The sequence below is a fragment of the Corvus moneduloides genome, chromosome 2 (genome assembly GCF_009650955.1).
Source record: "Corvus moneduloides isolate bCorMon1 chromosome 2, bCorMon1.pri, whole genome shotgun sequence".
Classification (NCBI taxonomy): Eukaryota; Metazoa; Chordata; class Aves; order Passeriformes; family Corvidae; genus Corvus; species Corvus moneduloides.
The window spans coordinates 88,759,826-88,785,424 of NC_045477.1; the positions used below are offsets into that span (position 1 = coordinate 88,759,826).

General features: G+C 40.7%; 1 protein-coding gene and 1 long non-coding RNA gene across 4 annotated transcripts in view; one reads left to right on the forward strand and one right to left on the reverse strand.

Annotated features, from left to right (window-relative positions):
- The window catches only part of SLC9A7 (solute carrier family 9 member A7), an 80,624-nt gene that overhangs the window by 33,884 nt on the left and 21,141 nt on the right, over window positions 1–25,599 (forward strand). For all 3 annotated transcript variants that reach the window (XM_032100252.1, XM_032100250.1, XM_032100251.1), the window contains exons 3-12: window positions 513–590; window positions 1,255–1,331; window positions 1,856–1,968; window positions 3,290–3,395; window positions 3,667–3,808; window positions 7,177–7,282; window positions 7,632–7,720; window positions 7,833–7,946; window positions 10,295–10,406; window positions 11,727–11,880. In XM_032100252.1, coding sequence (XP_031956143.1) covers window positions 513–590; window positions 1,255–1,331; window positions 1,856–1,968; window positions 3,290–3,395; window positions 3,667–3,808; window positions 7,177–7,282; window positions 7,632–7,720; window positions 7,833–7,946; window positions 10,295–10,406; window positions 11,727–11,880 — 1,091 coding nt within the window. The remainder of the gene's footprint in view (window positions 1–512; window positions 591–1,254; window positions 1,332–1,855; window positions 1,969–3,289; window positions 3,396–3,666; window positions 3,809–7,176; window positions 7,283–7,631; window positions 7,721–7,832; window positions 7,947–10,294; window positions 10,407–11,726; window positions 11,881–25,599) is intronic.
- LOC116440026 lies at window positions 13,721–25,116 on the reverse strand. The gene is made up of 2 exons (XR_004238378.1): window positions 23,374–25,116; window positions 13,721–14,333 (listed from the first exon to the last, which is right to left on the reverse strand). It is a non-coding gene; the product is annotated as an uncharacterized LOC116440026 (long non-coding RNA).

Below are 25,599 nucleotides of genomic sequence, written 5' to 3' on the forward strand. Positions count from 1 at the left end.
TTTTAACTGTTGTTTTTTGTTCTTTAGTGCAGTGTAGTCCTTGGATATCTGGAACTCCTACTGAAATACATGGAAGAGGTGTATGATGCAAATTTCTGAAAAAGTCTTGTATCTGACTTGATTGTCTCACAATAACTATTCAGTGGCTAAACTTGCATAAAAAAGTAAACTAAAACAGCAGCTGTACCAATATCAGGTATCACAATAGGAGAGATCTTCTCCAGTATAATTTCTACCAGAAATTTGTAATTTAAAATAGAGGACTGTGTTTGGGACTGCTGCCAGATTATCACAGGTAATGGATATAATGCCTGTTCTTTCTAGATATTACTTACCAACAAGAACTGCAACTTTTTGCTGCTCTGTACAAATGGAGCTGGCCAATGTTTTAGAGGGTCAACTTATCTATATCAACAGCCAAAAATAGGGGTTGTCAGAAAATGAGCAAGGAAAAAGACCTAACAATTTGTGTATGTCTGTTTCTAATTGAAATTTCATATTTTATTTTTTAGGTAACATTTGACCCAGAAGTTTTTTTCAACATTCTATTGCCTCCTATAATTTTTCATGCTGGTTATAGCCTGAAGAAAGTAAGTGCAATAACTTCTGAGGAGAATAGGTCCTTTATTTTTCATGTGAGATTGCTGATTTGTTCAGGACTGTAGTCTCCTTTCAGACATTTGCTTACAGTAAGAAAAATCTTATTTCCTCCAGAGATGGTTAGGTCATATTGTTTTAAGAGAAAATACATATATTTTTGAGTATAAATGTATTAAACTCTAGTTAATTTTGCTGATTTGTTTTCCTTTGAACCTAGCCAGACATTAATGTCAGTTTCATTTAAAGTAAAAGATGTTTTATTACGAATTGTTTTGGTCCTTCTCAAATGTCCAAAATGCAGTAAATTATGCTGAGAAGCAGACCTAACCCTGAATCCCAGTGGAGCTGTGTCGGACCCTTAATGGCAGAAGGGCCCAGATTCTGATCTTGCTTGAAGACACCATGAATCAGTGCTGCTTTCTGTCAAAAAGCTTTCTGTCAATAAGTTACATGTAGGATCTAATGCATGGCACAGATCTGGTTTATTCAATTTCTTGAAGTTGGATTGAATTTACATAGCAGTAATTGAAATGTTTCTCTGGAATGGAGGTATGTTTCTGTGTATTGATGCAGGTGAAGTAGTGTGCTATATGGTTCTGAATGGGTGACATAAATTTTCTGAAAAAAGTATATAAACCTCTTTTTCCTACACAGAGACACTTCTTCAGGAATTTGGGGTCCATTTTGGCTTACGCCTTTTTAGGAACAGCAGTCTCTTGTTTTATTATTGGGTAAGTGAACTCTGATATCAGTTCCTCTCGACAGTAAAAGTTTAAGTTGATCAAGCATGCTCTCTCTTTGCCTGTATGTATATATTTTATGTATATATATACACACACAATTAGTTCCAGATAGCTGGTCATGTTGGTTTGCTTGCCTACAATCTCTTATGCTGCTCATATTACTGTGTCTTTTATACGAATATTCTGAGTAACAGAAATCCTGAATTGCATTGGTGACCTTGGCTTGTCTCTCAAAGAATTTCACTAGAGAAATAATCTGAAGACTATTCTTACCTCAGAGCTTTTGGCCTGTGTATTGTGTTGGGTGAAATAATACTGAGGGGAATTTTGAGCAGGGAAAATTTGGTGGAAAATGGAAGAAACATGTAGACTCTGTGCTAATTGTGTGAAGATTTCAGAATTTGCTTACTGGTTTTACATGATGTCTTCTGAATCACATATTGCTTTCCCTTGGCCTGTCTGAAATGCACCAGCTTGTTTGACTTGGAATGTTTTATCTTCTTTCTCTTCAGGAATCTCATGTATGGGGTTGTGAAACTAATGAAGTTGGTGGGTCAGCTGTCTGATAAATTCTATTACACAGACTGCCTCCTCTTTGGAGCCATAATATCTGCCACTGATCCAGGTAGCTTGATGAACATTTTTTAATAACCTTCTAAAATAACCCTATTGTTAGCATTTTCGGTTGCATATTAACAGGACTCTATTTTCAGTTATGCTTTATTAGTATATCTGAGCCTCTTCTGTGAAATGCATGCAAATTCTGAGTATTTTGAAAGCTGTTCTCTGCTGATTCGTGGCTGAACTGGTATGACATCATGGTATATTTGGAGAAAAGTGTAACTCTTCTGCTCAGATACTTAAATATGTTTTTGCCCAGTGGTTTCTTGTTAAGTGTGCATCAAGTTTAAGACTGCAAATAGATGAAATGATTACATTTTCTGGATAGCAGGACTTCCTTCTTCAGCTACATTGCTTGGGGCTGGGTAATTTAAGAGCAATATTTGAGGCTTTTAGGCTCTTTAGGTGGGGGATTTTTTTTTTTCCTCTTTGAAACGAACTTCATGTTTTACAAGTTTAAGCAGAAGAATGCTTTTCTGGCCAAGTAATTTCAGCTTTGCCCAAATAATGTCGCCTTCCTCCAGAGTCAAGCAGGCTCACATTGATATCTCCTCTTGATCAGTTTGTAGGGCTGTCAAAGGTCAGGGACCAGGGTAGGGAGTGCTGAAGTATGAAGCTTGACATTTAAAGCAGTTTATTTGAGATGCTTAGTGGTGCTTAGTGTGAAAATGGGAAGTAGCTCCTGTGATTGAGATGAGCTCTGAGCAGCTGGTGGTTGCATACAATTTATGCAAAAAATCACCATGTGATTTCTGAAGTATTTCTATGGGAACATCTTCAAGATCATGGTCTTTCATCTCAGACTGAATTTTCTCGAAAGAATGGTTAAAAATATTTAGCACTCTTGCCCTTTTTAAATTACGTGGAAATTCACACCCGTGGCATAGTGTATACTTTGGGGAACACTTAGGATTATTTGTACTGTTTTACAATGGCTGAAATAATCAAACTGTGTCAACAGACCATACAGCTTTTAAAAGCAGGAAGAGCTGCACAATGTTTTTTTGATTGTCTTACATGGAACATGTTCTGAAATATTATCAGGGCTTTGGTAGAAGGGCTTTGTCTGTCCCATGCCCCTTGATCATGGGGGCCTTGCTGTGAGCACTGTGCAGATCGGAGGACAACAGACCCACCTCCTAATGGAGCTGCCCTAAAACTGATGGAGGAATTTCTTACCTGTAGGTAAACATGACTACTTTTTCCCATTTTAGTTCTGATTCTGTATTTCAGTTCCTGGGTTTTGTTGCTTTAGCCAAACTGGAAAGTCTGTTCCACAGCTCATGCAGTCATTCCAGTGTTGTTTTTCTCTTTTCTTGCTGTAGTTACCGTGCTAGCAATATTTAATGAGCTGCATGCTGATGTTGATCTCTATGCCCTTCTGTTTGGAGAGAGCGTGTTGAATGATGCTGTTGCCATTGTATTATCCTCGTAAGTAACTATGTGAATTTCTACTCTGAAATGACTAAATTACTTTTGGCATTTGTCTAAAATAAATGGTTTTTTCTGAGAAACATTCTTTTGAGTTTAAATGGATTGCCTTTAACTGAATTGATAACCATTTGCCAAGACCCCTAATGCATACATAGGCCAGAATGACATATATGCCTTCAGTATGGGATAGTCTCCCTGTAGCTCAGGTAGTGTTGTTACAGAAAAAATCTTTTCTGATGCCACTTCTCATTGTGTTCTCTCTTTCTAGATCTATAGTTGCCTACCAGCCAACAGGTGAAAATACCCATGCTTTTGATGCTGCAGCATTTTTCAAGTCTGTTGGTGTTTTCCTGGGAATATTCAGTGGTTCTTTCATGATGGGAGCAGTGACAGGGGTTGTGACAGCTCTGATATCCTTTTTCATGTTTAGTTATTCCATCTGAGATGGCACATGTGGGTATTATCAGAGCTTTCCTGTTTCCAGTTATAGCAAAATTGACTCTAGCTATTTTAATTCTGAGTGTGAAGATTCATGTGATATTTTTTGAAGTATTCATGTGACATTTTTTCTATAGAAAGACATTATAGGTACCCACAAAAATCAGCTCTTGCCAATAAAATTGAGGCCATACCAGAAGTTTTACTGATGTTGCTGCAACAAGCCAAGGGAGGGCCTTAAACAGGCATGTCCTAATAATATTTCGTTTCTTTTTATGAAATTAGAAAACCTAGGTTTTATTATTAGTCTTGAAAGACATCTCCTATGATAATTGGCATTTGATTCTGTCTTCAGTAAAAGCTCTCAGTCGTTTCTGACCCCCACAGCACTCTTTGAGTCCTGCATTTAAACTTTTTGCCAGAAATCTGATGTCATACGTCTGGGATAAGATTGTATCTCTGTGAGACTTTACTTAATAACATTATGTGCCTTGCATGATCTATTCTGTTCTCTTGATGTTTTTTCCTGGTATTTGGTTAGATCTCTGAGGTGCTCAGCAAGCAGCTTGTGTGGGTTTTGTTTTAGACTCAGGCAGGAGACCTTCACCCTGAGCTGCTCCAGAACTCATGATGCTTCTTCAGGAAAAAAATTAGGTCTTTGCTTTCCGACTTGCTAGAATAACCATATCTGTACATAGCCCAGGCCGCTTTGATCTGCCTAGACTTCTGACTGCTGACCTGAAAGGGGTAAAAGGTGATGTTTTATACAATGATCAGGAACCTGTGACTCTTAAGCAGTAATGTCTCAACTGTATCTTATATACACACTGTGCAGATTTTCCTGATGTCTGCATAATGGAAACCTTTAAGTATAACGGGGAAGATGTGCTGTTGATGCTTTAATGTTCAGTCTCAGGTCCACTGATCTGCAATTGATGTGACCCAGAACCACGATTCTTACTCTGGCTTTTAGGCTACAAGCCATCCACAGCTCTCACTGCTTAAATGCAGTTGCTGTGGGTTTTGGCTTGCTGGTTGGCTACTAATTATGGCTGAAACACATTCAGATCCACTTTGTAAAATTATGCTTCTGAAGCAGCAACTGGTGCTTGCTTTTTCTAATGGTTGTGCTCAGGAAGGTGATGTGAGGCTGTTCAGAACAAAGCCTCTGTGGTGGCATTTTGTGCATGTGGTGGGTTTTTTTTCGTTTTGTTCTGTTTTGGTTTTAGTTTTTGGTGTTGTTCTTTTTCTTTGGTTGTTTAATTATACAACTATTTTCTTTTGGAAACATCCCTAATGTCATGCAATGTTGTAGAGGTAAACTAAATTTGCATTTTACTCTTCATAGCTGATTAGAGCCTGTAAGTTATGGATTAAGTTAATAGATTGTTGTTCCTATAGTGTGAAGTACCTATACCTGTACCTCTCTGAGTAAGAGGTTTCATGCAGTCAGGCATTTCATGCAGTCTCATTCCTTTGAGAATAGATAGAATACTTGGTTCCAAATGATGCAGATAATATCCAAGGACTTATTCTGGCTTTCAGCAAGCTGTCTGTGTTTTTTTAAAAACAGCTAAGGTATAATACCACATTGTATATTCTTTCTAAATTGCAGAATCTGACTGGTTGAAAAGATGTGAAACACAAGGTGATGTCTAAAAATAAAGAAGAGAGTTAAGAAAAAAGAAAAAATTTAGTTTCAGTTAACATTTCAATTTGATCGATTATATGGAATAATAAAATGTTTTTCTTTTCTTGTCTTTCTCTCACCTTCATCTTCCTCCAAAATGATGAGCACAGGTTTTAATTTCAGATTTAATGAAATATTTTGGTATGGTTACTTACAATAACAGCAAGGGGAATAAACAGTTTGATTCACAAAACTGCCAGAAAAGACCAGAAATAAGGAATTGGTTCTGACAAGAGCCCTTGCCTAACTTCAGGGGAACAAGGTTCAGCCTCTTCCTCTCCCATGGAGTGACTGTGGCTATCCAGTTTTCTTAGGCATCCATGAACATCCCTTGAGCCAGGCACTGGGATTATCTGAGTACTCTGTGGAGAAATGGGTTCCAGTTTTTGTAATGGTGGATGATGCTGCTTCAGAAGCATGATCTTAGAAAATAGATCTGTTTGGGCAAAGTGGTGGGAATGAATTCAGCTGAGCTCAAAGGTTTTTAGAGGTGGTTTCTGTGCAGAATTAACAGCTGCTTAAAAAGTATGTTGCGTTTTATATTTGGTGTAATGCCAACATGGAGTTTTTTGGTTGTTTTTTTTTTTTTTAATGATGCTCTGGGCTTTGTTTTGAGAGCAACCTTCTGAAAAAGTAAGGTCATGGCTGAAGGTGTGTCTGGAGTATATGCTTCCCCTGTCCAAGTCAGCAGAAAATGCCAGCAAGAAGTAGGCGTGAGTGGGGGATTGGTACTGATTGCATTCAAATGAACTGTGCGTAGCTGTTTGCACCTCAGATACAGTGTGCTGCTCAGTGTTCACCTGCTGCCAGAGTAGGGCTTAGGAAAAAAACACCAAAAGAATTCTATAAATATGTGAACAACGTTTTTTTGTAGTGTGCGAAGAGCTAAATTTAACACTACTGATATCCATTCCACTTCCTCAGTAGCTGTATGAATTGTTAATTCAGTGTGTGCTTTGATGTTCCTCAGGTTTTGCTCTCCTCTGCAAGATGAACTTGCTTTTTCTTTCCATTGAAAGACTGAGTTGCTCTGAGTTGGCTTTTTCTCTAAAACACATCAGCACAAGGAGAGGAAATACATTTTGTAGGCAGCAATTGTTTTGCCTTACAAGTACTGAAGTAGCCATGCTTGCTGGAAAAGACTTATTAACAAAGCTGAGCAGAAAAATTATTGTAAATATTACTGATCTTACGGGTTGCTGTATTCAAGAACAGCCCTGTGAATTAAATGCTTCTGAATGCATTTTATGCTTTATTTGAAGGTGGGAGTAGGAGTTGTAATTGAGGTGGCAGGGGGAACAAAACATCATTCCCCCACCAATCCCCTGAAAAACCAAGGCACATACAGTCTAAAAGGAACACCGGGTATATACCCCTTCCTTGCTAGCACTTCAAAGGGAAACATAGAATAAAATATTAAGAGATGGAGCCACACTTATGCCATGGATATGCAACAAAAATATCCAAAACTGATTGTTGCAAGTTAATTCTGAAGTTTGCATTTGTGTGTTGGAATTCGCATTTTTCAGCATCAGAAGTGTTTTGCTTTCCAACAAGCACTGGCTGTTAGTACATGAAAGTGTTTTTCGTAAACACTGGGAACAGAGAAGCCGAAGGATTTCTTTTTGATGCCTTAACAAGTGACTTAACGTGACAAAGTTTACCAAGTTGCACTGCTTCCCCCTGCTGGAAACGGCTCTCTTCTTCTTGATGTCCTGGAGCACTTTCTTGCTTGCAGAAGCTTGTGGATTTACTGGTGAGTTGTTGGGATTCAAGCACATAGAAGTCCTGTCCATCTCAGCAGCCATTTTTCCACTTTTTCACTAAAGCTTTTCAATGAGAAACACGTTTGTGCTTAAAATTGGGGTTTTTGTTTTGTGTCCTGTTCAGCACCGAAGCTGCAGCTCACTGTGTAACAAAGGCTTTTGAGAGCAGTGGTTTGGTTCAGACACAATCTCCCTAACCTGGTATCTCGCTCACTTGAATGGAAGGTTCATAAAATCCCAAGGTTAAGAAAGATGTATAAGTTTAAGGGAGCTTGTGAAGGGAAAGTGTGGTGAGCTGGCAGTAAACAGGCTGACTTTTACGTGTGGCTCTGTTCACAGGTGTGGTGGCTGTCCTCTTCTGTGGAATTACCCAGGCACATTATACATACAATAACTTGTCAGTTGAATCAAGAAGTCGCACTAAGCAGGCAAGGATGTCTTTTACATTTTTTATAATGCATTGCTGTAGTAGTCCATGTACTTTTGTTTTTACAGCATCTTTTTTACTTGGCCTTTAACATGTGATGGTTTTCTCCCTAGCTCTTTGAGGTATTGCACTTCCTGGCTGAGAACTTCATATTTTCTTACATGGGCTTGGCACTGTTTACTTTCCAGAAGCACATATTCAGCCCAGTTTTCATTATTGGAGCTTTTGTATCCTTTTTCACATCATGTGAGGTTTCTCTGTTGTCTTATGTGCCCGAAAACTTGTGATGTCTTTTGGCTTTACCAAACAGAGAATGGTGACTGGCCTAAGTTTCCCTAATGTCTTGCAGGCACAATAATTTTGAGAACAAGATTTGGCTACACCTTACATCAAAGCTAAAAGGCCTCTGTGCCACACAGTTGTTGGGTCTGTACCTCAATGTTAGAAGTCATATAATTTCACTAGATAAATAAATGAATACGCTTTACTGTGTGTTTTGGCCATGGACAGTCCACACCGTTTGTGTTGTTCTTGTATTTGAACTTTGGAGACCTAGAAAAGGATCCATTTTTCTCTTCACTTCCAGTGGCCCCTTGAGAAAGTAAGGGGCAAACTTAAAATACATAAAAAGGAATGTGGGGGAATAGATCACCTTTGAACAATGGCCCAGAGGTCAGCATCCTGGGTGATGGGAGGAGAAAGGAATTGAGCTGGGGTGCAGACCATGACATGAAGGGTACACAGTTAAAGGGTCTGCCATTGTCCCTGGTTGACTACTTTGTAGTAGTCACACTCATGTAAGCTCTGCATCCTGCTGCTGTTGCAATGAATTGTGATCTCTTCACTATATTCCTGGATGCTTGAAAATTCAGCACAATTGAAAGTGTGCATGAAGAAACTTGAGCTAATCTTCCTGTCTTGATTTCCCTCATCCTGCTGTATGAGTAGAGCTACTGGCAGTGGAGGCAAAACCCGGTAAAAGGGCATATAAAGATGGCTTTGTATGAGATGTACTTATTTTCTCTTCTTTCTACTTTTTTCTGTACTACTTCTCAGGATTTATCACACTTGTCTTTATTTTCCTTCAGCCATTTACTTTTTCCGAAATAGTAATACATTTTCTCCTGTGTCACCTCACATCCACTTTTCTGACCTAAGAAATGCTCCAGAGCCCTGTGGACATTGGATAAAGACATGAACAGAATAGTTGCAGCTGATATACTAAGCAATGCAATTTTTCATGCTTGGTGTGGCCTTCCATCTCCTCCCAAGTTGTGCTGTCTGCCCTGGGTTTGTTTTCAGCAGTTGTTTCTCTTCCTACTTGTCTTTTAATACATTTTCCACTTTTTTTCTACCACTGCACTTAACCTCTGTTGCCTCTTGAGTATTTTTCTACCTTTGTGAGGAGGGCAACTAGTACTAGCACCCATGTTCTCCCTCAACACCTATGGTTCCCATTGAGTTAGCAACTTGCAGGGGTGAAATGTAGAGGCATCACCAGTTGTTGAAAGTGAAAGGCTGGACTGCAAAGGCAGAGCTAGAGCCTCAGCATTCTTGGAAAAATCTTAGCTATTACTCCTACATACATTAGTCTTGATGGCTTCTGATGTCTGATTTCTGCAGCCCTCAAAAAGACTGGTTTTAAAGTTGCTTGGAATAGTTACTCGAGGGTTATTGTACAAAGTACTAATCAAAATCTGATTTTCCTAGAAACATTCCCTGCTGACAGAATTGCTTTACTTTAGCTATGGCAACAACCCAGTGCTGTCTAGAGCTCTTATATGGTTTTATTTCTTTTTCTTGGGAGATGCATTATTCTTCTAATGTTCCCATCCCAGCAGCAAATGATCAGTGTTTGTTGGGCTTCTGGCTGTGCTGGTGTTTTACAGGATTTCAGCCCACCACTCTAGTTTTTCCTGAAGTGTTCCTTATGCAGTGGAGAGTGTTTTCAGCTTTCTGCTTCTTCACAGGAACCACGGGATGTTTTGCACCACAGTAAGGGTGCTTACCACCTACTGTCATAAATTTCTGCAATACCCTTTCACTATTCTTTTTTGACTTAATTCTAGTGCTGAAAAATGGCTTTTGGATTTATATCCTTAGTAACTCTGTACTGTTAAGTGTTTGCTAGCCAACAGGAGATGTTTGCCTCTGCAGGAGCCATAATGGGGTGGCCACTTGCTGGTGTTAAGTTGCTTTCCCCTCTGTATACAGCACTGCGTTTCTGTTGTTCCAAAACCTCAAAGTGGAATGGTGGTTGCCATAATTGTTTAAAGCGTTAATTTTCGAAGAGAAGTCCTCATTTGTACAATTGGTCATTTTAATACTATGTATAATTTCACTGTGCATTTAAAAAGTTACTTGTATTACTAAAAATTTGCATTTTGTGCAATGACTTCTCTATGCACAAGTTGCATAAAATTGGGGGAAGTCTGCTTTAGATACACAGATATAGGAAGAACACTTGATATCATGATGTAAACCTCTCACTAAAACAAAAGCTTCATGTTAAAGCCAGGTACCCAAGACTGCACACCTCAGGAAAAAGAAATCCTTAACCCTCAGCTGTAAACAGGTTGCAATCTTTTTGGGCAGAGCTGCACACATCTACCCCCTCTCCTTCTTGTTGAATTTGGGCAGAAGGCATAAGATCAGCTGGAGCTTTCAGCACATGATGATGTTTTCAGGTAAGAGCAAAAATGCTGGGCAATGCAAAATGTCTTAATTTTAACTCATAAGCAATCGACAGTGCTTCCTCCTGCTTTTATGATCCGCATTCATGCATACATAAAGGCTTATTGATAATTGCAGTATGCCATCATGTATCTTTCAGCCTTTACAGAAGGTGCCTGGAATGAGTGAGATCTTGAAATGCTACCTGCTCGCAGCAGGCAGCACCTCATGTTGGGAATAGAGCATTTTCATTTGAAGTGCTTGTGAAGGGCATGGGAGATTTGGGGTGTACCTCTTCCAAAAGGTTATTTCTAGCTGAGATGAGGCTCATGTTGTGCAGAAACAGACACCTGCTGAGAAAATCGAGGTGTATTTATGGGTGCCTTTTCCAATTTAGTTGGGCAAAGGTATTTGACTTATCATTTCTGTCACACTGTTTAAGTTTGTCATTTAAGGCAAATTATGTATTGTGTGTCTAAACATGTGCATCCTCAAGAAGTTCCAGGGAACCCTCTGTACACAAGAGGATGTAAAGAGGATGGAGCCAGGCTATTTTCAGTGGTGCCCTGTGCCAGGCCCAGAGTTAATAGGCACAAACTGGAACATGTAAGGTTTTCTGTTTGAATATTGAAACCTTTTTTATTATGTCCAAGCATTGTCCAAGTTGTCCGGAGGGGTTGTGGCATCTCCATCCATGGAGATACTCAAAAGCCATCTGGATGTGGTCCTGTGCAACCTACTGCAGGTTGAGCAGGGGTTGTTCAAACAGGGGATTTGGACCAGATGAACTCCAGGGGTTCCTTAAAACCTTAACCATCCTGTGATTCCTCTACATAAGAAGTCTGCAGATGACCCCATGCCATGGCTCGTTCTTGCTAGTGAAGTCTCATAACTGGGAGCAAGGGAGAGGGGGAAATACATAGTTTGCCTGTGATCATGTTATTAACTAGAATATTTTTATAACTGATAAAAGTGTCATATCAAGAACTCACATTTCAATTATGGATTCAACTGGAAAAGTGAATTTTCATCTGTTTTGCTGTTGTCCACTACTTGTTTGTTTCTGTCTTCCTTTTCTGTTAGTTTCTGGAAGCATTTAACACCTTTTCATAGCACTTGTGGATTCTATAAGTTGCAGAAAACCAGGGGGGCACATTCTGTTGTAAATCATCCCAGGGCATAATTTATCAGGGTATCTAAGGAATTTAAAACTTGCTGGAGCCCAGTGCTTTCTGCCTGACACTTTGTGGCAGGGAGGGAGCAAGGAAAGATGCTGTGCTATCGACTGTCACAGCTGCACTTCTGAAGCTCTGTTATTTCATTCTTTTTGATAGGTCTCAGGGGAGCCATGGCATTTGCTCTGGCTATACGAGATACTGCTACCTACTCACACCAAATGATGTTCTCAACAACTCTGCTCATCGTGTTTTTCACTGTGTGGATTGTTGGTGGAGGTACAACCCCCATGCTGTCATGGCTGAACATCAGGTTGGTATGCAGCTGTGTGCTGGGGAAACTTTACTTTTCAAGAGGCAGCTGTGCTAATTTGGTGTAGTTCTACAAAATTTGTTTGATGCTTGCTAGAAGCATTTAGAACATGATATTTTATAAAGGAAGATGCTAGTGCTGTCTGGTGAAGAAAATGTACTGATGCTGCTGGGATTCAGCCTAAAGGTGCTCTGGTGCTCTGCAAGTAGGTATCTAGGTCCTTGTCAGTCCAGTAGGATATGGAATAGTGTTGCCTGATAAAGCAGCTCTATATTGAAAAGAAAGAATTAATCTAGTCCCCTATAAATTTCATATTATATTAAGACCATTCCCTGTCCTTTGGCTCTTTGTAATGGGCCTGTTAAGGTTTTTAACTTCAGTGGATTCTTTAATGGGTGATGCTAAGCCAAATACTTTAAACAAAATCTGATGCTATCTAAGCAACTGGGGTAAATGGGGTCCTGCTGGTCTTCTGGATGTGTTTCCTCCTGTTTTGAGGAGATCTGTGAAAATGGTAAGTTGAATGATTATAGATGTTTGACTATAAATCTTGCCTAATACTTAGTACTTTTTACTGCATGTACTTTCATACTTGAGCATACGTATCAAGAGATGTGCTAGAGAATCACAAATCAATCATTGTTGAAGATGATATGTATTAAAATTCTGGAAGTTTTGGCAGTTTGGGAGACAAACATAAATAGAGGGGAATTAAAACAATACATGTTGCACAAGCCCTTTAGTGCAATTTTTATGTGTAAACTATTCGTGCTCTTTGGCACTTGAAAATTTTCTTATTTTCTAATTGTGTTAATCAGAATGTGAAGCCCACTCTTGTGATAGGATAGGAAAAAACCATCCTAGGTAAAACTGGTTTCAGTCTTTAGAACTGATCATTCTCAGGGGCTGGTAACTGCTTTTGGAAAACTTCAGTGAGCTGCTTGTTGCAATAGGTAGCAGGTGCTTTCCAGTTTGGCAAATAAAAAGGGTAGGATTCCCATAAATTCTTATGAACTCTTCTCATGGAAGATAGCATACTTCCAGCAGAACATGGATGTTTCAGTATCTTGTCTCTGACTAACAGCAAACGTTGGGAAATTGGGTTTTTCACCAGAAAGAAGCAACACTTCATGCAGTCAGGCTCTCTGCAGGTCATAACATTAATGATAGGTAATGCAACATCTGGTGTGAAGTCAGAAATAAAGCCAGTGTCAGCATAGTTGTGTCATTAAAGGTTGTGAGATACCACACCCTGATGATGTGATAGTTCTAACAGCTAGCATCCTTCAAGCTTTTTGTCCTGTTGCCTGTACCTCTTTTGTTGAGGAAGCATGGCTGGGTATTTCCTTCAAACCTTGTCACCCAGCAAGGGACAGGTGTGCTGCTGATCAGCTAAGTGAAGAGGAATTGTGTTCAGTGTGCCTGTATCAGAAGGCAGCTTCTGGGTGCAATCAACCATTACCTCTGCCACAGGGCTCTTTCAGTCCTCAGCAGTAGGACAGGACTGAATTCTTCCATATGGCCCAGCTGTTGGCCAACTGCAAAATGGTTCTGAGGTTGCAACCTTTTTTCCTCCTATCCTCCTCCATCAAAACCACGAAGCATCCAGGATTATGCACTTACTCCTTTAGCTAATCTAGTTCAGTAGTGAGGCTCCATAAGCCTGGCTGATGAGCTGGTCCTGCAGGCAGAGAGGACTAACACCATATCTATTCTAGGCTTATCCCTCAAGGTGGCTAGACTTGCAAAAGTCATTAGTGTGACCAACAAGGCAGAACATCTGTAAAGGCTATTGATTCGTTAAATCCCAATATCCACGGGCAAAAGACCCTCTAACTAATTAAAGTTAGAAAGCGGTAGGTTTATTCAGGCACAGGCAGGCAGCATGGGAGTAGCCTCCTAAAGACATGCCAGCAAAGTGCAAGGTTCTTCATTCTCTATTTATTACACAAAGTTTTACATCTTCTACATATGTATGACCCCAGCACCCCCCATCCTCCGCTTCGTATTAAAATGAGATCATTGGTCTTTCATGCGTGCGCAGCTTCTCTCTTGAATTGGGTCGGTGGTCTTGAATTGGGTCAGTGGTCCTGAAAGATGAAGTCAGGAATGTCTTCCTCGTTCCTTCCTTTTTACCTTCTTGCTGTTGGCAGGCCTTCATGACCTCTTGGCACAGATCTCCTAGCACCAAGATCTCCTACTTTTGATTAATTATTATGAAACCCAGGTGTTGTTCTTAGTTCTATTGGTTTCAATTAGTTTCAATTTATTTTGATGACAGTTCATTTATTCTGTTTCCTTCTACAAACAAAACTTAAAACAAAATATAATGGCAAATAATACATCACTTAACTCTAGCTTAAGCATCTACTAATCATTAACTTATCTTTTGTTTCTTTACTCTGTATCTTAATTAATACAAATTTCTTCTAACTCTTAGCTAAAATTTTAACCTTTTAGAGCCTTGACTCATTTCCCCACTTCTTCTTTAGGATAAGTAAATTCTTTTACTTATGTATAGATTCTTCTTCTTCTATCCAGGTTGTACGGTAGGTGTCTTTTAAAATCATACCATCTGCCTTTGATGCTGAAGTCAAGGTTGCTATTTGTCATAGCACTCTCCAATTCCAAACAAATATTACAACAGACAAAATTAAACTTACACTAACTAAAGTAAGTAAAACAATAATTGGGTGAACCAAGGCATTAAGTAAACTTGTTGCTGTTGGTGACCATCCAAAAAGCACATCCCACCATTGATGAGATGAGTCTTTTTCTAATCTTTTAAGTACTCTCTGTATGGTCTCTGTGTCATGGTGTATTGTAATTAGAGTTTTCTTTCCTGCATTTTTAACTTCTTCAAGAATTTCTTTTAATTCATTATGTTTCAATAATTGTGTGACTAAAGTTAAGTTCATTCCTATAGGCACGGGCAATATTTCTTGCACAGCAATCAAATTTGCTTTTATCTGTTGGTGCAATATAACAGATGCTTGGTAGGAAAAGTCACAACCCTCAATTTTAATAAAATTACAAATGCACAGGTTAAACTGAGTTTCATTCACAGTGATTTCATTCACCATTAGAGTAGGACATGCTGTTCTAAGGCATACACAACCTTGCCCTGCATATACAAGCAGGGTTGTTTGGTTAACAGAATGCATTTCAAAGTGACAAATGCTCTGCTCTGTACCTAAACAAATATCTTTGTCATAATTTAAACTTCTTTCACATAGAAATCCTAATTTTTCTTTTGCGGAACAGGATTCTAAGTTAATAGTTTTCCACTTTCCGTCAACTTCTTGTGCCCACATCCTCTGTTCAGAAGGATATAATACGGTCCCCTCATGATTTAACCCTAGAGCAACAATTGGATGTATCAAGCTTACTGATGCATTGTGTATAGTCAAAACAAAAGCTGTTACCATGCTTGTCACAGGGTTATAGGTAAAATTGACTAAAACCAACCAGGATTGGAGTTCCTTTTCTAAATCTGAGGCGTTATCCCAAACAATTTTATGAATTTCGGCAGGGAATGTGCTTTCTCCTCCTTCTCAAATGACTGAAGCAGCTACTGATTGCATCCACAACTGTGCTATTGTGCATCTAAGGGCTAAGGAAATGTTTTCACTAGCTGTGCCTAGGGCATTAATGATTAATTTGTGGTCATGCTCTTCTATGTCCTCCCACTCTGGCAATATTTTGGACAATTTCCATTGGCTAGTGCCCAGTGCTAATAAGGAGGATTGTAAAGGTTGTTGTAATTTAACCATATTGCTCCCAATTGCTGTCAATTTGTTCATTAATATTTCTGAATCTATTGTGTTTAAAACTCCCAGTCCTGTCCCCAGTAATCCAGTAAAATCTCTCTTTTTTCTATACATGTGGGGCATATATTTTTGCAGCCAGGTGGTCCAATCCATAAAAGAGGTTTTAAGAAATGGGGTACACTCTGGTCGAATGGTGGAGGCGTTTACTTGCATTGCTACCTCTACCCGCTTCAACGACCATTCTGGATTAACTAACAACTTTTGAATCCCTGTCTTTTTAACAGCATAAGGCCCAATATTGGTAATTATGGGAACTATGGGTCCTAAAGCAATTTGAACTGAGGCAGTTGTGGTTTCTCTTAATTTGGTGGTGCTGGTTTATTTGCTTAATCTTCAGCCTTTTGAGAAGCAGTGCAAACTTGGGTTATGTTAAAGTCAATTTTAAAATCTTTAACTGCACATCCCTCTATTTTAAGTCTGAACTCAGAACAGCTAGTTAAACATTTGTCACAGCATTCTGGGCCAATTTGGATAAATTTCATGGGTTCTTGGTGAGCTTCATGGAATCCGTCTTGAACGAATGCATATTCACATCCCCAAACATTATTTCCTTCCCAAACAGTTGCATTTGTAACTCTTAACATCTGACTCAGAGACTGACGGGAGTGAGGGTCATAAGCTTTCCCTTGGCACTTATACACACCAGTCACCTTATATGTACGTGGTATTGCACTACCTACAACAGTGGTTATAGCAATAGTCAGAAAAAATATGACCCCCCAAATTGTACCTACTTGATTATTCATTTTAAAATGGTAAGCTATTCTAACACTTTACCCACACACACTATTTACTTTCCCAAGTAAGTTTTAATTTCAGTTCGTTGTCACCAGGGTTGACTTTCCAGAATTCTTCAGGAGCTTTCTTTACTTGGGTGTGATGAATCCAGGCACTCTCTTCCTTGATCTGGATTGAAGTGAAGGTGGTGAGGAGCACCTGGAATGGTCCTTCCCACTGCGGTTCCAGAGTTTTTTCTGCAAAAGACTTGACATACACATAATCCCCAGGTTGTATATCATGTACTGGCCCATCCAATTCTCTGCTTCGAGCCCCAGCCACATGTTTCTCAATTTCTCTAGGTTGTGTGTTTAAGGCCACCGTATATCTGTGTAGGGTTTCTTCTCCTACTTGAGTGGGAGTTGTCCCCTCTTGGACCCCGTATGGTCTTCCATACAATATTTCAAAAGAACTTAGTTTTACTTTTGTTCTTGATTTGATCTGAATTCGTAATAATGCTAATGGAAGAGCCTGAGGCCAAGGTAATTTTGCCTCTTGTCCTAATCTAATAATTTGTTGTTTAATCAAATGATTCATTTTCCCCACCTGGCCACTAGACTGAGGATGATATGGAGTGTGAAGTTCTCAGTCTATGCCTAGGTGACAGCTAATTTGCTGCACAATTCTCAAAATAGAGTGTGGCCCTCTATCTGAGGACATTGTGGCTGGGACCCCAAAACACGGTGTTATTTCCTGTAACAATACTTTTGTTACTTCTTGTGCTCTGGCAGTTCTGGTAGGGAAAGCTTCTGGCCATCCTGAAAAAGTATCTATTAACATCAATAGGTATCGATACTCTTCTTTCCTGGGCAGCTCTGAGAAATCAATTTGCTATGGCTGCCCAGGCCCATAGCCTTTCCCAATCTGTCCAAACTTTGGTTTAGGAATACTCTTGGGGTTAGTTTGGAGGCAAAGACTACATTGACAGGTTACTTGAATTACTGTAGCTTGCAAATTTCTGGCTACAATTCTGTCTTTAAGTAGTTATACAAAGCGTCTATTCCCCAATGCGTTTTCTCATGTTCTTCTTTCACTAATGACCATAACACGTAAGAGGGGATTACAAGCCTTCCTTTCTCTTCATCTGTGATAGCCCACCCTTCCTGGTTATAACTTCCATTTTCCTGTGCAATAAGTTTTTTATCTTTTTTATTATACCTCGCCTTACCTTCAATGGAAGTTTGTCCATCTGGGATTAAGGCTGCTTCTCCTGCCTCAATAGTTACCTCACTTTTAGCTGCTTCTTTTGCCTTCCTGTCCGCCAGCTCATTTCCTTCTTCCAATTCAGAGCTTGCTTTCTGGTGTGCTTTGATGTGCATGATGGCCACTTTTTCAGGTAGTTGAACTGCCTCCAATAATTTTATTATTTCTTGTGCATGTTTAATGCTTTTCCCTTGTGAGTTTAGCAGTCTTCTTTCTTTTCAAATGGCCCCATGTGCACTAACCACCCCAAATGCATACCTTGAGTCTGTATAAATATTGATTTTCTTTCCTTTTGCTAGTTCTAAAGCTTGGGTTAAGGCAATTACTTCAGCTTTCTGTGCAGAGGTGTTGGTTGATAATGGTCCAGAGTGGTAACTGCATACCCAGGATGTCTTTTCCTACTGATAACATAACTGCTTCCATCAGTGAACCAGGTCTCAGTGTCCTCGAGAGGAGTGTCCTTCAGATCCAGGCGGCTGGAGTAGGTGGCTTTGATGGTCTCCAGGCAATCATGGATCACTGGTTCTCCCAGACTACCACTGAGGAAAGAAGCTGGGTTCACAATATTAGTTACCAAAATTTCTACATCATCTTGTTCTACCATTATGGCCTGGTACTTAAGGAATCTCTGTGGGGAAAGCCAGTGTCTGCCTTTCGCCTCCAGGACTGCTGACACTGTGTGGGACACTAGCACAGTCATCTTCTGGCCCGGGGTGAATTTGCATGCCTCCTGGATGTTCACTGCCACTGCCACAACAGCTCTGAGGCACCCTGGCCATCCCTTGGCTGCTGCATCCAGCTGTTTAGAAAGGTAGGCTACTGCCCTGTGATACGGGCCCAGGTCTTGTGCTAGTATTCCCAATGCAATCCCCTGCTTTTTGTGGGGAAACAAAAAGAATGGCTTACTCACATCTGGAAGTCCCAGGGCTGGAGCTCACATGAGGGCCTTCTTTAGTTGGTCGAAGGCTCGTGTAGCTTCTTTTGTCCATTGTAGGTCTCTGTTTCCTTCCGCAACCAAGCATGTAAGGGTTTAACCAACAACCCATAATTATAAATCCACAGTCTACACCACCCTGTCATGCCCAGAAAAGTTCTCAGTTCCTTTATTGTTTGGGGTTTTGGGGTCCTTGCAATCCTTGCTTCCTAGCGATCCTGTCCAAAGGTTCTTTGTCCAGCACTTGTCATAGCCCAAGTACACAACTGTTTGCCTCACCATCTGGGCTTTCTTCCGGAATACTCGATATCCCTATAGACCCAAAAAGTTTAAGAGGCTTACCATCCACTCCGCACAAGTCTCTTGAGTTTTAGTAGCTATCAGGAGGTCGTCCACATATTGTAACAGCTGTCCTTCTCCCAATGGGGTTTCCCAGCATCCCAGATCTCTTGCAAGTTGCTCCCCAAGTATTGTGGGGGAGTTTTTAAATCCTTGGGGTAGCACAGACCATGTGAGCTGAGCTTTGCATCCAGTCTCGGGATTTTCCCATTCAAATGTAAAGATTTTCTGGCTAGCCTCATGGAGAGGAAGGCAAAAGAAAGCATCCTTCAAATCTAAAGTGCTAAACCAGGTTAGTTCAGGTGTTAAACAGGTTAATAAAGTATAGGGGTTGGCAACCACTGGGTATAAGTCCTCGGTTATTTTATTAACACCTCTTAAATCTTGTACTATTCAGTATGATCCATCAGGCTTTTTGACAGGTAAAATGGGAGTATTGAATTCAGATTTGCACTCTTTTGAAAGTCTTCTCTGCAAAAAGTTTTCAATTATTTTAATTGAATAATTAAATATTTAAAATAATTATTTTAATAGAAGTTTTCAGGCTAATTCCTTCCCTGTCTTCCTTTTTCAAAGGATATTGTTTAATTCTAACTGATTGTTTTCCTTCTTTAAGCTTAACTTGTACAGGGAGTGCATTCTTTGCTCTCCCTGGTATGTTAGAAGCCCATACCCCAGGGAATACTTGATCTATTATTTTCTTGTTAGTCTCTTCTTCATTTTCAATTTTGGTTTCATTTGCTATCAACATCAAACTTAACAATTTTATGTATGGTTGATCTTTAACCTCCAAAGTAACTTCCCCATTTTTAAATACTATTTTTGCCTCTAGTTGCTCCAGTAAATTTTTTTCCAAAAGTGCTGATGGAGCATTAGGCATGTATAAAAACTTATGAATTCCCCATTGTCTCCCGAGTTTATATTTCAATGGTTTGCAAGAGTATGCTCTTTCAGATTGACCAGTTGCTCCCCTCACTACAACATAATCATCTGTTATTGGCATTAAAGCTTTATTTAGCACTGAGTATATTGCCCCTGTGTCTATTAAAAATTCAATTTCTTTTTCTTGGTTCCCTAGTTTAATTATAAGCAGAGGGTGCCCTAGGGTGGGAACCTCCAGTCCCCTTCAGTCTTCTTTAGCACGAGCAGCCACCCCCTCCCTCTTTTGGTCTTCTCTTCTTTGATTATTGCCTTTTCTTCATTCTGGGCATTAGTTCTTCCAAGTTCCAATTTTCCTGCAAAAAGTGGGCTGATTTCTCCCTAACCGGGGTGGTCCTTGCCCATGTCCCCCTCCTTCTTTTTCTTTTACTGTTGCTATTAATTTCCTCATCCTTTCCCTTATGTCCTTCTTCTTTATAGCTAAAAACTTTCCATGCTTCTTCTAGCAAAGTCTCTAAATCTCATGCTGTTGGGCCCCGTATTTTCTGAAGTTTGTGTCGAACGTCCCCTGCAGATTGTCCTAAAAATAAGCTCACCAGGTGCTGCGTCCCTTCCTCAGATTCGGGGTCTCATGTTGTATGATGACGCATTGCATCTCGGAAATGTTCTGAAAACTCAGAGGGTGTTTCAGAGGGACCTTGCTTAATTGCATATAGGGCTGACCAGTTTATGGTTTTAGGAATTGCCCTCTCCGTCCCTTTGCTATGAAATCTTGGTAATCCTCTAATCTTTCCATGTCACTGTCATCATTAGGATCCCAATGCAGATATTGGAGAGGAAAAATATCCTTAACTCTCACTTGTGTCATTTTGCAAGCGTCCTCTGCTAAGCCCTCTGCTGCTTTCAAAACTAATCATCCTTCTGTCTCTGTAAGGGCATCTAACAACAGCTGAAGATCTAACCAGTCAGGTCTATGTTGCTTAACAATAAATCTAAATTTCTTTGCAACACCTATTGGGTTGCTTTGATAATGTTTAGCAATCTTTTTCCCAAGCCTCCAGATCTACTGTCGAAAAAGGGATTTTCACTAACATTGTTTTTCCCTCAGAACTTACTGCCTCTCTCAAAGGTGCTTGTATGATTTCTTTAGCTTGTTTCTGGGTCCGGGACACTACAGGGCCCTCTGGGGAAAGCAGCTCTTCCCCGTCACTGTCACTGCTGGGCAATAGTAAAGCTTTAGGGGTCTTTTTCCAAGAGGGTATGGGTGAAGTGGAAAATGAAGCAGAAGCTGAAGTTGGGACTGGAGTTGATTCAGCTGGAGCTGGAGGTGAAATGGTAATAGCTTTAATTGGAGTAGGGGATGGAACATAAGCTGGAGTTGGGATCGAGATCAAAGTGGGGGGTGAGATAGGAGCTGGGATAGGAGTTGGTCCCCTGGGAAATGAGGTGGGGGGTGATGTAGGAGTCAATTCCTCTCTTTTAGGAGGTGGTTTAAACAAATCCCCCAGCTCTTGCTCCAGTGAGTCAGCTGGATACACTTTATCAGGGTGTGTGCAGCATTGGTTCATTGAACAGGTACTGCAACACTGTTTAGGCTTCCTCTCATTAATTTCATTATCCTTTTCTAGGGCCAATACTAAGGGATTGGAAGGGGGCTTAATTCCACGGTCCCTCTGCCACTTGGGGTGGTTTCAGAGGGAGAAAAATAAATCAGTGTAGGTTGCCTCTTCCCATCTCTGCTCTTGTTTCAAAAAAAGCATAAACTGTAATAGGGTCTCATAATCTACATTTCCAGCTGGTGGCCATCTAACACCTTCTTCGAGCTTATAAAGTGGCCACCATTGTGTGCAAAACTTGATAAGAGTCTTTCTGTTTTCTGTACCACCACAACCCACTAATTCTTTCCAGTGTGTCAGAATACATCCTAAAGGACTAGTTTGAGGGATCTCTTTACTCTGGCTAGTTCCCATTACTTTCTCTTACAGCCCTTTCTGCATGGTCCACAGCTCAGGTTAAAATCAACTTAAAGGGCTGTCAATACTGGCTACACTTTCTGCACTGGGTTACAAAACAATAACAACGTCTGGTACAAAACTCACACTGCCATAATGTCCACACACAATGCTGGCTTCTAAATGTACTAAAAATTACAGAAATTTCTACAAACACAAGCTATTCCACTCACTTTTCAAATTCCTGTATTTTGCTACCAGTTGCTCCCAATCCAAAGCTACCGAGTTACCTCTCGGGGTTTGATATAGCTTTTAAATAAAATTTTCCATTCTCGAATTCTTAGGAGTCTAATTCAAACCGATTAGGTAAATGAATTTTTATTTATCTAGTCAGCCTAAAATGTATTTAAACTTACTTTTGCTTAGGCTGCAATTATAACTTTTGACATAGGATGGCGGTATTATCTTTAAAATACACCTCAGACAGCAAATGCTGTCTATTGCTTCTTAGGGTCCGAGCCCTTTTAGCGTGAACACCGGGTGTTACAGCCACTACCGTCGCCTCGTAACCAAATATACACCCCACAATTACAATAAAAATAAAATAAAACCACAGCACACAGCGTTTGCTTTCAAACATTCACCATACACTCTTTGTCTTTCTCCAGCCGCCTCCCTGCCTCGCCGCCGTGCCTCGCTGTGGCCTTTCGTGACCACGTGTACGCCATACAGGTCACTGTTCCACTGCTCCAGTATTTCCTTTAAACATACCGTGTTGTCTGGAGTTTTAGTAGTCCGGAGTCCTTCTCTGTTGCTGGATGAACAATCCAGGCAGCAGAGCCTTCTCTCCAGGAATATTCCGGGGGTGCCCCGAGTGGTCCACCAGACCGGGCTGGTCTCACAGCCCAGCAGAACTTCCTCCGGCCTGGCTCACCAGAATGATTCGTTAAATCCCAGTATCCACGGGCAAAAGACCCTCTAACTAATTAAAGTTAGAAAGCGGTAGGTTTATTCAGGCACAGGCAGGCAGCATGGGAGTAGCCTCCTAAAGACATGCCAGCAAAGTGCGAGGTTCTTCGTTCTCTATTTATTACACAAAGTTTTACATCTTCTACATATGTATGACCCCAGCACCCCCCATCCTCCGCTTCGTATTAAAATGAGATCATTGGTCTTTCACGCGTGCGCAGCTTCTCTCTTGAATTGGGTCGGTGGTCTTGAATTGGGTCAGTGGTCTTGAAAGATGAAGTCAGGAATGTCTTCCTCACGGTAACCTGTTTACCTTCTTGCTGTTGGCAGGCCTTCATGACCTCTTGGCACAGCCCAAGATCTCCTACTTTTGATTAATTACTACGAAACCCAGGTGTTGTTCTTAGTTCTATTGGTTTCAATTTATTTTGATGACAGTTCATTTATTCTGTTTCCTTCTACAAACAAGACTTAAACTAAAATATAATGGCAAATAATACATCACTTAACTCTAGCTTAAGCATCTACTAATCATTAACTTATCTTTTGTTTCTTTACTCTGTATCTTAATTAATACAAATTTCTTCTAACTCTTAGCTAAAATTTTAACCTTTTAGAGCCTTGACTCACTATGGTACCATTCATAGAGAAGTAACTGCCCAAAGGCAACTACTGAAGCAGTTTTGAGTGTTTAGCTGTAGTTTTGGGGGGAGATTTACCCACCCTTATGAGTAAGCAGTAATTTTAACTGTCACTTGTTTGGCATGGTTAACAGACAATTAAGGGGTAAATTTCCTGTTAAGGGAAGGATAACGAATATAATAAGGGAGCTCTACATAGGAAGCATTTTAGAGAACTGCGTGGGTCTGCCTACACCTGCCTGCACTGACTTGCCAGAGATGGAGTCTCCACTTTCTGGGACTACGTGAAATCAGATTTGTGCCAGGAGGTGGCGGCCGTGTGCAACTGTAGAGAATTAGAAACTCAGTGCTGGTGAGGTACCCTCAGTGGTTCGAACGTTTTCTACTGCAAAGAAAAGTCCTGATTTTACAGGTATTTTTTTGGTTTTTTTTTTAAGGGAAAAATTGTTTCCAGATGAATTTCAAAGTTATGCCAATTATCTGTTTTCCATCCCCTTCTACCCAGCGGAAGAGGTGAACAGGAGGAGATGAAGATGAGATAATGTCCCAGTGCCTCGCTCAGCAGCAGAGTGTATAGTGCTGATGCAGCCCTGAGGCTGTGCAGTAGGTAACTTGTCCCTAGGATGCCTTCTGAGCCTTGGCACTTGCCCATTAAGTTCCATTGCCAGAGGCTGGAAATAAGTAGTGGTCGCATACAGGATTATTTAGCAGAAAAGAGATTATAAGATAAAAGGTGGTTTGCTTCCTAGATAAAGCGAAGGGGTGTAGAAAATTAGTGCCATGTGTATGTTGGACTTAAATGTCAGGATTTGTGGGCACTCCTAAGAGTCCAGTTCTGATGTGAAGGTCATACCAGTTGTATCCTGGTTAATGGAAGGAAGGAAGGAAGGAAGCAAGGCAGGCAGGCAGGCTGACTAGTCAGCCATTACCAAGTCCTCATGAGGTAGTTGGCTTTTTTTCACTGGATGTAAATAGAAGGCCCATGTCTGGGTAAGTCAGAGGAGCCAAGACAGACATCAAACCCAAAGGGGCTTATTTAAGGTGGTACCTGCATGATTTAAGTAGAACTGTACCAGGGAGCTGACTCCAGCCAGGACTGTCAGCCTGGCCTGATACCACTGAGTTCATGGGGAAGCAGCTGTGTGCATGCAAGGGGCAACGCCTTGTAAGAGACGGTCCGAAGATCCCTCATCTGCCTCATGATCATTGCCAAGGACAGAGACTGAACACAGGAGTCCTGGCCTGGCTGAGGTGGGATGTCTGCCAAGTGTTGCCTACAGGTGTGCCTGCTGGGAGCTGGTACACATTCCTGAGGAAAATTAGTGCAGGTCGCAATGGACTGCGCCGTTCTTGCTGCCCAGGCGGGAAGGACTGCGCTGAAGCGGAAAGGAATGACCTGTCTCGTATGACCTGTCCTGTACCCATTTCCCAAAGCAATGGGCCTCATAACAACGGTTGTAGATTTCCCCACCTCTTGGCCAGTTGCCCCTCGCTGTTGAAAAGGACTATAAAGGGACTTTCTAAAATAACTGAGACGAGATCTCCCCACGGAAAGAAGACTAATCTTTTGGCAGAAGACCATGAGGACTTTGTCTCATCCATTGGTAGCTATTCCCCCCTTTTCTTCCTCTTTACCCTTTTACTTTGTTTTCTTTATCTGTCTCTTTTTCTCTCCTCTATTGCATTACCATGTTGTGGGCACTTAATAAAGGTGCACTGTTCTGATTAAAACTGAAATCCCCTGTGTCCTTTTGCACTCTGAGATCTATAAACGAACCATCACGACCCTCGCTTGTATTAGCGGATTGTGACAGGCCTGCACAAGGATCCAGAGTTGCTTTGCTGTGGCTTAGAGGAAGAGGCACATGCCTTCTGGCCACACTGTTAATTGTGTAGAATTTGGGATGTATGCTTTCTTACTGTAGGTCCCTTCCCTCCCATGATATGGAATATTAAAAGTAGGTAAAGGGTGGAGAGGCTAATATGAAAATTAAGTTTTGGTAAAGTAAAAAGCAGTATAAGGAAGGAAATGGGCAAAAATACTCTTTTCTTCCTCCTGCTGTTCTAAAAATCTCAGATATTCGGATGAGCAGGTATCTTTGCAGATAGGGTAGGTTACCAGGGACCACTGACCAGGCTTTCAGGTACATCTTAGCAAAGGACCTGTGGTTTGTAGCAGAGGCTTGACTTCAGTT